Source organism: Tachypleus tridentatus, chromosome 3, assembly GCF_004210375.1.
Source record: "Tachypleus tridentatus isolate NWPU-2018 chromosome 3, ASM421037v1, whole genome shotgun sequence".
NCBI classification, from domain to species: domain Eukaryota; kingdom Metazoa; phylum Arthropoda; class Merostomata; order Xiphosura; family Limulidae; genus Tachypleus; species Tachypleus tridentatus.
Genome location: NC_134827.1, coordinates 106,983,023 through 106,999,362, shown reverse-complemented (window position 1 = coordinate 106,999,362; position 16,340 = coordinate 106,983,023). Strand labels below are relative to the sequence as shown.

At 36.8% G+C, this 16,340-nt stretch overlaps 1 protein-coding gene across 2 annotated transcripts; it reads right to left on the bottom strand.

The window, feature by feature from the left end:
• Positions 1–3,377: 3,377 nt before the first annotated feature.
• LOC143247691 (uncharacterized) lies at positions 3,378–15,039 on the bottom strand. 2 transcript variants are annotated; one of them, XM_076496085.1, is made up of 2 exons: positions 14,895–15,039; positions 3,378–5,166 (listed from the first exon to the last, which is right to left on the bottom strand). In XM_076496085.1, the coding sequence occupies exon 2, from the start codon at positions 4,835–4,837 to the stop codon at positions 4,049–4,051; it is 789 nt and encodes a 262-aa protein (XP_076352200.1). In that variant the 5' UTR covers positions 4,838–5,166; positions 14,895–15,039; the 3' UTR covers positions 3,378–4,048. The 2 variants fall into 2 exon arrangements, with proteins under 2 accessions (XP_076352200.1, XP_076352201.1); XM_076496086.1 differs by lacking the exon at positions 14,895–15,039 and adding an exon at positions 10,898–11,007.
• Positions 15,040–16,340: the final 1,301 nt, after the last annotated feature.

Here is a 16,340-nt window from a genome sequence, read left to right as displayed (position 1 = left end):
AACTTCCATGCAAATCAAACCATCTAAAGAAACGGGCAACTTCTCAGTAATAGGTAACGCCTTACTAGGTAGTTTAAACTAATTGTGCTCTCAGTTGAAAGTTAAACATTAAAAAGAACAATACGAGATAATTTAGAATAGGCACGCTATTAAGTAACGTGCAGAGACTTATGGACAAAAAACTTTGGGGAGCGCAAAAACCGAAAGACGGGGCTCGAGCCCACCCAGTCACCCTCTCGTTTACGTCACTGCTCTTCTATATTAATGCGATAAGTTACACAATAAATCATAAAGAACTCGTACTTCATATGAAAACTGCGAGAAGAACATTGATAGGGTCGGTCTCAGTATACAGGGCTGTTGATGGGAAAAGTATAACATATCGCCGTACATTGAGCTGTGTGCGCGTTACAAAAGTAACAGTCAAAACGAAAGCCAAAGTTTCCGAATTGCTCCAAATCTTTAACAAGAAAAAAACGTTTCATTCTAAAACATCTTGTTACATGTACATCTATATAGACATCATGACGAAAGCACTGTTGGACGAAAAGGAGTCATTGTGGGACTCATGACGTAAGACAATATGTTGGACTTTTCACGATGTTAAAATATTTATATTTAAAAGTTCTTTTACTTAAGCCTTCATCGAGAAACAAGGAAATTCTTGTTCCTTAGGTTTCTTTAGGTTTTGTTTTTTTCGCGCATAGCTACACGAGGGCTATTTGTGCCAGTCGTCCTTAATTTATCAGTGTAAGGTTAAACAGAAGGTAGGTAGTTATCACCATCCACCACCAGCTCTTGGCTTACTCTTCTCCCAACGAATAGTGGGATTGACCGTGACATTATATCGCTCCCATGGCTGAAAGAGCGAGCATGTTTGGTGCGACGGAGTTTCGAACCCGCGACAATCAGATTACGAGTCGAACGCCCTAAATCACCTGCCCATGCAGGGCCCGCTCCTTAGGAAACAGTTACGTTTAAAATATCACACTGTTTAACCACAACAGTAGATAACTCGTGAGAAATGGTTCAAAGACGCCTTTTTTTCGGAGGTTTTATTTTGTATTTCGCATGCGTATTACAGCCTTTGGCTACAATTCGGAAAATGCACGTGCACACGAAGCAAGCGACTTACAATGTTTGCCTCTGCAATATTGATTTGTCACGTTTAAAGAAAGTTCCTCGGAGGAGAGGTTCTTGGTTGGAGTGGTTCTTCGAGGGACGCCACTAGAGTTGGACAGAACGCAGAGAAACTTCATTGGCTGTACCAAAAAATTTGATTAAAATTTTTATTACTTTACACGCGGAGTGTTCTGAGGAAATATGGGGTGAATTTACGGGTTTAATTTATATGAAAAAAAAAAAAGTCACTTAATACAACAGACTTCCACACTAATTCAACTTTGATTATGAAAGCAACTTTCTATAATTTAAGATTAAAGAGAAAACAGAAAATTTAGGGTTAAAGGTTCAATTCTCTCGTCCTGGTACAATGTGAGATTCCTCATTTTAAAGACTTTAGATAAAAACCTGGAGATAATTTTTCCAACAGATCGATATCAGGTTGTCAGTAAGCAATTTACAGCCCAGTTTATTTATTGACAAAAGCAAAAACAACAGATAATCGCTTGAAACGTTTATTACAAACATTTTTAATCTTACAATGACACACACACTTGGCTCCACACTAAAAATCACGACAAGTTTCAGCCTACTTGTGATAGTATAGATCATAAAACAATGTTTGCACAACTGGAAAAGTTTGAGTTATTAATTACCCATTTTTTTTCTTCTTGACGGCGTACAAGAAGGACGTTAACCCTTGTTTCATTTTACAAGTCGTTACAGACGCGCACCATGAAAACTATTAAAAACTTTTGAAGGGTAAAAACAACTGTTGAGAGAGTTGGAGGCACACTTTATTAAAATACTGTGTTGTTATTTTACTGAAAATAATAAATTTTGATGGTATTCAAGGTTGTTTTTTTCACACCCTCTTACGTAAATATACGCATAACGTTTGAAAGACATTACGCAAAAGACAGTGTGACAGTTAAAAACAACAAAATGTGCATATATTATTTAATATTTCGATTCTCTCTATAAATTAATTTATTTAGTTTTGTTATGACTGGTATATTTACACGTTGGATACGGTTAATTTGAAAGAGTAATGAACATAGCAGAACGGTTTCGTATTTGAGAAGACGGGTCTTTATGTGCTACTTGCTCTAAGAGATTATTAAAGATAAGTCAGTCAGTCTAATGGTAAAAGTTTTTAAACAAACTACATACTTAGCTTACCTAATTATTTTCCTTCATACTATAATGGCCATGTCCACTATTATTTTATTTTTCATATCTTCATAAACGTTATCTGTGTCATTGGAAAGTTTGAGACAAATTTAACGCTAAAACAACCGTTATATTTTTGTAGTCTCTCTGTCTCTAGGTGTTTGGGTATATATATATTTGTATACCCAGGATGATCAGGCACACTAGACCTCTTCCCCCTTCCATTACTTAGTTGGAGTGGCCAGATTAACATATTTCGATTAAATACTGAATGGCTGGAATGATATCATAAATTTAGTCTGGTCCTTTTCAGGACAATGTCCATTTATATTGTTCTTTGATTTTTTTAAAAAATAAGTCTAGAACGTAGGTGGCCTGTTTTATTTTATCTATTTTATTATTACTACTATTATTATTATTTTAAATAATTTTATCTTAAAGATCTGATGTACAAATTTAACGGGGGAGAGGTGTTTAGGTCTCTCTTCATCATATGTACAATATCTGTCTAGTTCGCATAACAACTCATTTTTTTCGCCAGTTTTTATCAAAATATTTTATTGTACTATGTATAAGTCTATCTGGTATTGTTTGTGTGTTTGAGTAATTGTGCATGAACTTTGATGAAGTGGTTTTAGGTACTCTGTATGCTGATGTAATTAGTGTATTTTGTGACGTTTGGAGTTTGGTTTGTAATTGTTTTTCATTTACATTAATCCGTGCAGGAGCTGCATAGTCTATTACTGGTCTAATGTATGTCTTGTATATTTTAATGATGTTTTCTGGTGTTGTTCCGTAGTTTTTACCAGTTAGACTCCTAGCGTAGTTTATTCTTCGCCAAATTTTAGTTTTTATATATTTTTTGTAGTAATACTTTGTTTTCGTCTGTCTTAAAAATATGCGCCAAACTTACTCTTTAAATGCGCGTGTATATTAATAGTCGTTTTGTATAACATATTAAAAGCTTATCAAAAAAGTCTTAATGGTTAATGTTAGGTCGTAGAATAATATGTTTATTTACTGATAGCATGAAATGCGATAAAGGTTAAATCTAACTAAATTAAAGGAAAAAACAAAACAAGTTAGTGTTAATATTTTCGTTTTGAGTTTATTTACTGATAAAATATATTTTAGAGTTTTCAGTGTTTACAGTAGGATTAGCTTTTAGAAAAGGTTTTAATACTTACAAAATAGAATTAAAAAATACTAAAACATTCTTTATTGTAAAAAGTTATGCATTGGTAATGACCGCACAGGTGGTCGAAATGTCGCACCTGCTCTGAAAGGTAATTATATCGTAAAGGCTGTAAATCTTAATAAAGTTGGAGTGTTAATTTACCTATTTATTGCTTGCTTACTTACGTATTATTTTAGAATTTAAACGGCTTCTGGAATTTGAAAAAAAATATATTTTTTTTTAAAACTATTTCTGTTTATTCAACGAATAACGGTTGATATTATATTCGTGGAAAAGGCGGTTGCCATTCGATCCACATGCGAATCTCCAATTAGCACGACTTACTTGATTAAAGTTTTATTACATACGTAACTTTGAAAAACTTAAAATAAAATATGAACCTGCCAGATCATTCATCAACATTTTAAGAGAGTTCGGTTAAATTCTTGTCGGTACGCTCTAACCCTAACTACAAAACACTTCTTACACTGAATGCAGTGGACATGAAAATAAGAAACTCAGCTTCGGGTTATTAAGGACGGAAGTTTCCAGAAACTAAGGATGTCTCAGATTTTGTCAGAGCATTTCGTCTTTGCTTTTAGAGGAAAATTTGTTAGGTAAACGTTGTGTGATAGGTCGAATGGAAAGAATATGATGTGCAGGAAACATCTGTGACGATTGTGAGACGTGGGTTTTCCTTAGCTTCTTTTTAGATCCACCGCTTATAGGAGGGTTTGCAACCTGTAATGTACTAGTAGAAGGTTGGGGTTCTGGGGTTGTCCACCCATTAGACTGGGCTAATTGGTGATCATTTATCTTGTCAACCTTTCTCAGATGTTCATCCGACGGCAAGAAATGGGACGGTGAGGTTCCTGAAATGACCGTTAGAGGGATGTCTATCTGCTCTGAAGAGGGTAAAATCGGCGCCAAAGAGCACAATGGAATGCTCTCGCAAACGGAAACAGTGTCGCTTTTGTTCTCCCTGGTGGCGAGTTGACCTGGTAGTTCTTGTCGTTTCATCTCAGCACGGACTTCTGAATCAGACGATTCGTTTTTCACTTTCCCGTCTTGACCAGGCTTACACTTACTTTGACCAGGCTTACACTTACTCTTATAGAGCACGAATAAGACGAACAGCGCGATTAGAGCGCCTAGTGTTGCAGCGATTTTGACCCCAACCATAACATCGTAGGTCTTATAAAATTCGTCTGCCTTTCGAGCCTTGTACTCTGGAGACAAATAGATAGATCTGGAAAGTCGTCCCCGCCAACCTGCCGGATACGTCCATGTCCACAACGACGACGTCGAGCGATTTTCTACTCTGTCCTGAGCAGAAGACAATACAACTGCTACGTGGTCAGCCATACTGTAACCATTGGCTCATCTAAGTTGCGTCTATGTCCTATTTACCATATTTTGTTATTCTGATATATGCACACATAAACACACCAGGTTAATTCACTTACGTTCTTACTGCAGTATAAAGTCACTTTACGACTTTCCAGTTGAACTGTGTAGGGGCGATACAGGGGCGGGAGAGCTCTATAAGCCCCTTAGGGATAGGCCAGGTTGAAAAGGATACGATGTATTATAGGAGAAATGTGGAATTTTGACCACTGTTTATTAACTTCGTAAAACGAAATTGTTTTAAGTTTCGACAAGTTTTGTGCTCAGACCTGGATCACAAACCGCAGCTGAAACAAAAAATAAGTTAATTATTGACAAAATCTAGACAACAGTTGTTGAATTAAGCACAAAGCTACACAAAGGGATATCTGCCCACCACGGGTATCGAAGCCCGGTTTTTAGCGTTGTAAGTCAGCAGACATACCGCTGAGCCACTGGAGGGCAACTAGACAAGACTCTAACATTTAAGTTTTCCTTGTTGTATCCATTAATCTATATTATTAACGTGAGGTAATACTTGCATTACTGATGTAATTTATGTATTTTATTTTATTAAAAAAAAGAACGTAGAAAGCCTGGTACCTTAAGTTTAGTTGCAAATAAACATATCGAATTCTAACAGTGTAATGTAAGTGATGTAACATAACACGTCCCCCGCTGGTACAGTGGTAAGTCTACGGATTTACAACGTTAAAATCAGGGGTTCGATTCCCCTTGATGAACTCAGCAGGTAGTTCGATGTGGCTTTGCTATAAGAATACACATAATATAAACACTAATGAAGAAAAATTATCGTCCACGTCAGATGCAATTGGACTAAAATTACTGAAATACCTTTGTTTATTATATTTAACAAAACATTACGTGAATACATAAAAGTTTTAAACAAAAAAAAACTGATTTTATTTCGAAACATTTCATACCCAAGTATGAATAGTTCCGTTTTAATAAAAGTGTATTTTGAGAAACTGGAGTTTCTTATTAATATTTCAAAATATATCCAAGTTCGGACATTGAAAAATGAACATTCGATGTTACTATAGCGTGCGGTAGACACACATACGATCATCGCCACCGTTTCAACGATTCGCTAAAACGTAATTTCTTGGTTAATAATTTATATCTATCCATGGTTCTGTTCAGTAAATAATAATGATTTAATGAGGTGTGTGTTCCAAAAAAAGTGCCTTAAGTATGGGTTATAAAAGCGCCAGATTTGGTTGTCGGATCTATCTGATTTCGATTACATTTGCCCCCAAAAACGTTATGTAATGCTATCTTGTATCTCATTAGTTTAAAAAAGCATTATTTGTAATAACTGGCGCCAATTGTAAACAAACGTAAGTTAAAAAGGTGATTCATGTTAAATACTTAGCACACAGGATCAGGTGTGGGTCTCGTTTTGCAAATATTAAAACTGTAATAATTACAGTGTTCTGGGTAGATCGTCTGCTACAGTATCATCAAATATTTTCTGGTGAAATTCTGGGAATTAGTATTGAAAAATTAAACTTGAATTTCAACTCCTTCCATACCTCATGATGAAGGCCGAGTCTACTTACCAACCAAAGTTGGTAGAATGTTTGCGAAATAAGGCGCGTATGGCACACATAAACTTGGGGCGTTTTTAAAAGTTTATATTTTATTTTAGTGGTAAGGCTACTATGACTGTCCGACGTTGTCTACAATTTCGAAATATTGACCAAAAGAAAGACAGCCACTCAACATCACCCTTACTACATACGATAAAGAATTACAACTCACTATTAAAATACACATAACACTTAAACTGTAGCACCACACAGCTTCGAACCCAGATTGCCAGCTTTTATTCAGAAATGCATCTAATAAAAGCAAGTCTTTATTTAAAAAGAGCATATAGAAATGTTCTCTTTAAGCACAGAGTTACACAACGGATAATCTGCGCTGTGCTCACCACGGGAATCGAACCGCGATTTTTTAGCGTACAAGCCTTCAAGATTACCGTTGAGACAGAATGAATGTATGTGAAACCTAAATTATATTACACCACTACTGTAAGGCCAAATGGGGTAATCTCGATACAGGGATTGTTGCCCATCGGGTATCTCTTAAAAGATTGTCAAAACTAAATTCATAATTAAAGTTACTTTAGATTAGTATTAATGTAATTAAATCCATTCTGTATATTGTTATTATTATGTATTACGTCACATTATCGTTCCATTTCCTTTTGCCTTTACTTTAGTTTTATCTTCATAATATTTTAAACATTTTTATATCTATTGTTTTGTACAAATCTCTAACATAAACTAAACCCGACACGAACAACAAGGTTATGTACGATTGGCTAATTCTTAAAGCTAACTCATAATGAGCATCCGGTGTACGTAACGTCGAAATTCATGCCTACATTATTCATTTCACTCATTAAACATAACCCTTTATACCTCTGAAGACGAATACTCAACCATTTGAAAGCGCTCGAGTTTTGGGTCTCATTTGAAATTCATTACACAACACCAGATAGCGACATCTTTGTTTTAAGAAAATAAAATACTCAAGAATATTACATTCTAAATTATTCATCAACACATTTAAGGTTTTACCACGAACGCTCCAGTTAACTTGTTCACGTAATGGTGTATCGATAGTGGTACACGGATTTAACAGTAAACCTCTTTTTAACTGTTTGGTTTTATTTTGTTTTGAATTCCCCATTAAACTACACGAGGGCTATCTGCGCTAACCGTCCCTAATTTAGTAGTGTAAGACTAGAGGGAAGGTAGTTAGTCATCACCGCCAACTCTTAGGCTACTTTTCAACCAACGAATAGTGGGCTGTAACATATAACGCCCCCAAGACTGAAAGGGCGAGCACGTTTGGTGTAACGGGAATTCGAACCCGCGATCCTTGGATTATGAGTCGAGTGTCTTAACAACCCGGCTATGCCGGGCCTTAGCTGTCTGAACAATGTGAAATTTGTTTGTTTGTTTGTTTTTGAATTCCGCACAAAGCTACTCGAGAGCTATCTGCGCTAGCCGTCCCTAATTTACCAGTGTAAGACTAGAGGGAAGACAGCTAGTCATCACCACCCACCGCCAACTCTTGGGCTACTCTTTTACCAACGAATAGTGGGATTGGCCGTAACATTATAACGCCCCCACGGACGTGAAATTTGTATTACTGCCAAAAATAGATTGAAAGAAAAAGGAAATCCGTAATGTGACGACTCAATGCATTATTAAAGGTTTTTAATTTTCTGTTGTACTAATTTAGAATGTTTGTTCTTATACACGCATTTTTGTGTTTACAGCTGCTTTTGAAACTCATAATGTCCTGCTTTAAGTTCATGTAGTTTCGACCAAGAAGTAAAATAGATTGCTAACTATGTGCATAATTTGCGTGTTTGTTTATTTTTAATTTCGCGCAAAGCTACTCAAGGGCTATCTGCGTTTTTTTTTGTGTGTATCCATCTCTTCAAGGCTCTTGTGTTTTTTTAACTTACATCCACTGTTTGATTATAAAAGTGAACAATAAAATGGATGCCTTTATTGTATATTGTTTGATGAGGAAGGACAGGCAAATACTTTATAAAGTTAAATATTGGTGAATAATTCTGAAGTGTAATAATGAAAGATGGATACAACTGTTTTAGGGGCGTGGATCACGAATAAACACTGATGTAACGAACACATGCTCTAATATGTTTTGTATTTAAATAACGTCTAGAGCTTCCCTATGAGGAACTCGCACCAGCTCATGCATTGCTAGTGATCACCCCTTGATTTGCAAAGTGAAGCTTTATTAAGATATAAAAAAATGAAACAACTAAAGGTTTATTTGTGTAAAAAAACCTGCAACCATCGGACAAAAATCATTACTTTTAATTAACGATATGTCACTAATGTCATCTCAAATGTCAGGGTCTATGACGAATTATACTGGATTGCTGCATTCACTAGCAAGCTTTGAAAATCTCGGCAACCGGTGGCTTTTATGTTGGCCTGGCATGGCCAAGTGCGTAAGGCGTGCGACTCGTAATCCGAGGGTCGCGGGTTCGCGCCCGCGTCGCGCTAAACATGCTCGCCCTTTCAGCCGTGGGGCGTTATAATGTGACGGTCAATCCCACTATTCGTTGGTAAAAGAGTAGCCCAAGAGTTGGCGGTGGGTGGTGATGACTAGCTGCCTTCTCTCTAGTCTTACACTGCTAAATTAGGGACGGCTAGCGCAGATAGCCCTCGAGTAACTTTGTGCGAAATTCAAAAACAAACAAACAAAGCTTTGTTTTCTTTAAAAAGCACATTTTACCACTTATTTGTATTTTATAAATTCTCTCCTAGAACATCACATTCAACAGAAAATACTAAAAACACAAAATACTTGTTTTATCACCTGAACTTTCATGTTAGCAAGAACAAGTACAATTCAGTGTCGCCCTGGGGATTTTTTTGCCGCCAAGGGAAGTATGGATAGCTCCTCATAATTTTGTCCACATGAATCTCGTCAGATTTGATCATGAAGCCAGAGCTTGTTGTTAAATCCATTGTTGGCAACGGACATGATGGACATAGTGTGGTTGAAATACTATTATACATTATTCGTTTCGGAAAAACTCCAAGGAACGGAATAAGGAACGCAGTGTTTAAAAATACAACACGCTTAACAATATTATAACAAATTTAGTAAATTATAATCATGCTTCAAATATCCACACTATAACAATTGTTACAACAATAATTATTCGAATTATTTAGTAGCTGAAGGGTGAAGTGTACAATAAAAAGTTATCTCCTTGTAGTTCAGAAATAAACAAGTGTTTAGAACTCCCCACCTGCGCTCCGAGAAAGGATCTTGAAACCAATCCAAACAATGATAACGTTAAATATTAATTAACCAACTTAACGTAAAAGAAGTTACTCGGAACAATATCCTAACAAACCTAAATATTGTTAAGAAAATAAAACAATGTAGTTTTTGTTTTAGACGAGATGACAAACATTATCCATTCCTTTGCTTCTTTCATCTTCAATTCGCTTATTTATTGCTAATCGCGTTTAATGGGATGAAGTCATAAACCACGCTTTATCTTTTGATGGTCTTATTAGTAGCCTCACTTACCAGAAGTGAAAATAAAAGGTGATACCTCCTCCCCGTTCTTCAACAGGAAGGACAGTGAGAAAAGTGTGTGCCTTAACAACTAAACAGTTTATAGACGACTGTAACCTAGTATACCCAGTGAGTGGAAAAGAACCACGGATGAAACCTCTCTGAGAAGAATAAGTTCATCAAGTAACAACATCTGGAGTGAAACACAAATCTGACAGGATTATTGATCATTTTGAATTCCAACTCCATAGCAGTTCCATCTGTCTGCCTGGATCGATATAATGTGCCTCAAAGTATTGCCCTTTAAGCCTACATCGTAGTTCGAACTCAACTTATTGAGCTGGTGTAAAATCAGATGAAGGAACCGAAGGAGTGGGGTCATGTTGGAAGTGACCGACGACGTGTTTCGAAAAGGTAAAAGGCTGTGAATGAAAAAGAGCTCGTAAGAGAACCAATGGTCACAAACAGGACATCTCCACACGACGAGACTGTACTTCAAATATCCTAGCAAAGTAGTGTTATCCTCTTGTCTTGTCTGTCAACACGACTATCTCATATTAGATTCATTCCTATTCACAGAAAAGAAGTCATTATGAGTAACTAACTTGTAGTAGTAACTTGTCTTGTGGATAACACAGAGTTGATATTGAAGTGTTACTGATTATTTAAATATCAGAACAAAACACGTTATACTGAACAGAAAAAAGTCGTTTGAAAAATTCATTCACCATGACAAACACGAAAGCGACTCAACAGGTGTACTTACACCTCAGAAAGAAGTTCCCTTGAGAGACTAATTTCTATCATCTCACACCAACTATTTATCATCATCAAAAACAGGTACAAACAAATAAAAATACAAGAAGTTACCTAGAAATAAGACCGTCAAAAAACAAGTACACTGATTCTCCATCATGGTATTTCACTTACGTTTTGATTGGTTCATTAAAGCTGTCACACCTTCTACCTTAATTCTCAGTATTCACTCGTATATTTCATTCTATGATGACCAGTAAACTTATCGAAATGTTCTGTATATTTCATTTTTTCATACAACCGTTTTCAATTAATTTGATATGCTGTGAAGATTGGAAAGTCATTTCGACAAACAGAACGTGGAAAATAAATATGACAAAAATGCTTAAACACTAGAACTCGGATTTTATGAAGCTAAAAATGAGTTAAATGAGCACCATGACCACTACGTCTGACTTAATGTCAACTTGAAGTAACTTATCTAGTCGCGCAGAAATACATCGCCACTTGAAGATCAGTTTCGCAACCGTCGACGAAACGTCGTCCTTCGATAAACCGAGGTTGAGGTTGTCAACAGTTGACCGGAGACATGCCACTTAAAAAAGAAAAGAAAAAAAAGAGCTAAGTATACGTTCAGAAAGACCACTCTCAAAAGACTTTTCACAAGATGCAAGCCAACTTGTTTACCAAACTGAAACCTCTTGAGCACGTGAGGAACAGGATGAGGGACTAGCAGAAGGGCCCACAGGGAAGTCTGCCTTTTGTAAAGATCTTTTGACTTCCAGTTTGTGGCTATAAACACGTTCAACAGCATTGTTGTTATAATGAATACCATTACAGCTACAGGCATAAAACAATTACTAGATACCAGTTTGTTTGTTTTTTGATTTCCACAAAGCTACTCGAGGGCTATCTCTGCTAGTCGTCCCTAATTTAGCAGTGTAAGACTAGAAGAAAGGCAGCTAGTCATCACCACCCACCGCCAACTATTGGGCTACTCTTTTACCAACGAATAGTGGGATTGACCGTCACATTATAACGCCCCCACGGCTGAAAGGGCGAGCATGTTTGGCGCGACGAGAATGCGAACCCGCGACCCTCAGATTACGAGGTCGCACGCCTTAACACGTTTGGCCATGCCGGGCCTACTGGATACCAAAACATATCAATAACAAAACAAAAAACACACTAGATATACACATTTCGATAATCGTGACAGTACCTCACTACAGGTGTAGCCTCTGGTTCATCACGAACTTTGGAAAATAACAAAAAAGAACCAGTTTGATATTAATTCCTGCAGGGTAAAAACAACAGTAGAATATTGGTTTGGTTAAAATGTCCCAAACATCGATCTCTTATTGAAAACAGATCTTCATTGCTGGAGAAATACCTCCTAGACCATAAACCTCCTTTCCTCATGAATTTCAAATAAGGACGTGATACAGGTAGTGCGCAGTGTAGCTCAATACGAGAGATATCTTCATGAGAATAACCTAACCATTGGTATAGTGATATGCAACAGACATTATTTTAATTCTTTACTATCTGAAGTCCTATTGAAAGATATCTGCTCCTTGGACATAATCTGACATACGAGTTAGATATTAGTATAGAAATATGCAAGTGATGCGAGAAACACTCCCAGCTGAAGATACGTTCAATTCACTGAAAGGGTATCTCATTGGTTAAAGAGTTTCTGTTTCACTTTTTTCATGGTATTTGTATTTCTATTTAAAACGAAGACACTCTGGCTGTATATCACCGTCCCTGAAACTAAGCTACTGATAAGTTGAAAGGCAGTGAGTTAGTACCGCTGTACACTAAGGGATTTATTGTCATTCTTATAACGCGCTCATGGCTTAAAGTTAGCTTATTTTGTGGTACCACACAGATTTAAACCCAGTTTACTAACTCAGAAATTCAGAGCTGTACTGACATGGATAACCCGAGCTACAGAGAGGTTATGCAGTTGATGTTTTTATTCGTTTCAAATATTTTACTACTATTTATTTCATACGTGAAACCAATGAGTAGTCTATTTCAGGTTGTTACAGTCTCGTGACACTTGACATTTATTAATTTTTTTTTATACAGGTTTCAACTGATAAAGAAAACGTTACCGTAAGATACGTCGAAACTTCGGTTTATATTTAGATTGAATTAACCTTATAAAAAAAAATGGCATTCAATAAAAACGTTAGATGATTCTATTACTATGAAACACTGTGGATACATCGTTGTAAGTAAATAGTACTGATCAAATACACACTGTTGTGTTGATATTAGGAGCCTTTCTGACGATGACGAAACAGCGATAGAAAACCGTCTTTATTCCATGGATATCGTCAATCTACTTAACACAAACGCCTTTGCTCGAGTACATCTTATGATTGCAGGCAAAGGCACCAACCTCGACTGTAAGATGCTGGGGATCTGTCCCTCGTCTCCCAGGAATGGTGTATGTTTATTGCTGTAACATACCGATCTCGACAGCAAGATGCAGGGGACCCAGGAGCGACATATGTTTATGACAACACTTGAAAATGGACTTTAGTTTAAAACTCTTTCAAAATAATAGTTGCCACACTGATTTTTATGTATAACCAACAAAACAACAGAAGCAAATGAACATGTTAAAATATCTCATTTCTCGTCTTAAGTCTGAAACTAGTGAACGTTGAAAAGTTTCAGGGGTGGATGGTGATACCTCATCTTCATGATGGGACAAAATTTCAGATTTCCAAAGCAGTACTGTGGAGTGGGAACACACGATGCACACAGAAAAACAACTAGCTTTTGATAATAATAACAAAAACAAACACGAGGTAATTTTTTTTTCCCGTGGTGATTAAACAATCTAAAAATGTGAACAAAATCAGTAAACATTTCAATGCATCACGTTTTATGAAAATACGTAATCACGATAGTGTAGGCCTAACGGCTAACTTCTTTACTTTGTTTTATATGGTTGACGTCCACAGATGTTTGTTAAAATTGGTTCATACACATAGAAACAATGAAGTTGGATAAATATGACATTCATCTCTGAAGCCAAGGCTTAAAGTTTCCTCAGTGCAGTTAGAAATAAAGTTTATATTCACAGTAAAATCTGAACTTCAGTTGATACATTAAAGAAGGCAACTAGTCAATAATACCCACCGCCAACTTTTGATCTATTCGTGTCAAGTAGTGGGTTGTTCATTGAATTTCGCGCAAATATACTCGAGGGCTATTTACGCTAGCGGTCCCTAATTCTTAACGTGACAAGCTAGAAGCAAGGCAGCTAGTCAACAACATCCACCGACCCAGTTTATGGAGCATGTCTCTTTTGTAAGATAAAGGTGTGCAAATATTGGACCCTCTGATGCACAGTCAATTTGCTAATCCAGTCGAGGATATATTATGGCCAGTACTCCTTTATGTTTATCTGGTTACATAATTGTCTTAACAAAACTATAGTAGTTTTACAGGAAAACTGGAATTTCTGTGGTTAAGTTGGTCACTGTTGTAGTATTTTCTTTTTTATGACGTAATATTGTGGTACAAACCTTGTGTTTGATGACGTAATATTGTGGTACAAACCTTGTATTTAATTTTCATCCTTTTCAATCGCAGAGTTGAAAACCGGTTTGTAACTTGATAATGTTTACTTCAAGAGTCAGAGTATTTCTGTCGCGTGGGTCCGGTGTGGCCAAGCGTGTTACGGTGTGCGACTCGTAATCTGAGGGTTGCGGGTTCGCATCCCGGTCGCATAAAAATGCTCGCCCTTTCAGCCGTGGGGCGTTATAATGTTACAGTCAATCCCACTTTTCGTTGGTAAAAGAGTAACCCAAGAGTTGGCGGTGGGTGGTGATGACTAGCTGCCTTCCCTCTAGTCTTACACTGCTAAATTAGGGACGGCTAGCGCATATAGCCCTCGAGTAGCTTTGTGCGAAATTCCAAAACAAACAAACAATTTCTGTCGCTCAATATTAACCAACAGTGGTTAATATTTTATGAGGTTATCACAGTGAATGTGAAAAAACAAAAATGGAATTCAGGTTCGAAACAAAACTTGACTAAATATTCTATCAGGTTATCTAACACCACTTTAAAACACCAAAGAAAGTTTCTCACACACACCCATCCACTCACCCACCTTCTCCTGCTTTATTCTAGAACCACTTACAGTTCAGAAATTACTTTCTGAAGAATCAAGCTAAGATATTGAAGGTCACGTGCTCTCTGTCTTCTCATATCTCCAGTAACCACCACATGCTAGTTTGGGATCGTTGAATGCCTACAAAGACTCTTAATGGAGTATTAACACTGACAAGAAATCGATATCGAAGTAATGTCCCACCCCATCCACCTTTCTTTACAAATGGCGTATCTCGTGCTTTAATCCATTCTGATCTTCATCCCGCTTTCTGTCTCGTTAGTGGACTTGCGTAAAGATGCCATTCATTAAAACTAAAATTTTAAAGCGAAAAGCTCTAAACACGATATCCGACTCTTCCTGACAAGTTTTGATCGTAACCGTAAAACACTATTCAATTTATAAGAACTGCACTAATACAAAACCATTCCTTTATTATAGTATTTCTAACGTTAGCCTAATTCAAACTGAGTAATTATTGCAAAGTTCACGTCCTACTTTAAACCACAATTTATTAGAACATCTTACGACCATCTCCATTAAATTGAAGTGAAGCAACACTGACGTCATAAAATATTTTGTGCCAGTTATCGTCAGAGTCCAAAACCGCACAATATAGTTTAGTTCTTATTGTTGTTTTCCGCTTTTATTTTGATGTACGCCTTTATCACAGTGAATAAAGTACAAAAATTAGCCGAGGGTCGCAGGTTCGAATCCCGGTCGCACCAAACATGCTCGCCCTTTCAGCCGCGGGGGCGTTATAATGTGACGATCAATCCCACTATTCGTTGGTTTAAGAGTAGCCCAAGAGTTGACGGTGGGTGGTGAGGATTAGCTGCCTTTCCTCTAGTCTTACGCTGCTAAATTAGGGACGGCTAGCGCAGATAGCACTCGAGTAGCTTTGTGCGAAATTCAAAACAAACAAGCAAAAATTAGACTTATCGAACATTGGCACCTTTGAAACGCGCAAATGTTGATTTGATAATCCACCAATTATCACATTATCATACGTTTCAGTTCCGGCAAGGTCCACAAAATGTATCGTATTGAGAAATATTGTTTTTTTTTGTTTGGTTTGTTTTGAATTTCGCGCAAAGCACACGAAACTATCTGCATATATCCATAATTTGATGCTAAACTAGTGAAACACTAGTCATCACCACCACAACTCTGCGCTAATCTTTATCAACGAATAGTGCAAATATTTCATCACATTATAACATCCCACTACAAAAGGGCGAGCATGTTCATGTGACAACTCTAACCCTCGACCGTTTAAAAATAAAGTAATTTGTTACGTGTGTAGAGGCTGTATAATTTTCACCAGATAGTTAAAAAAACCTCTGACGAAGGCCTACGTCACAAAGACACGATGAAACTAAACTAACAATGTCACTTCAGCCGAATTGGAAACAGAAATTTGACTAAATAAAATCTTTCTCCATGTAGTCGTTTAATCAAATGACTTAGCAGCAA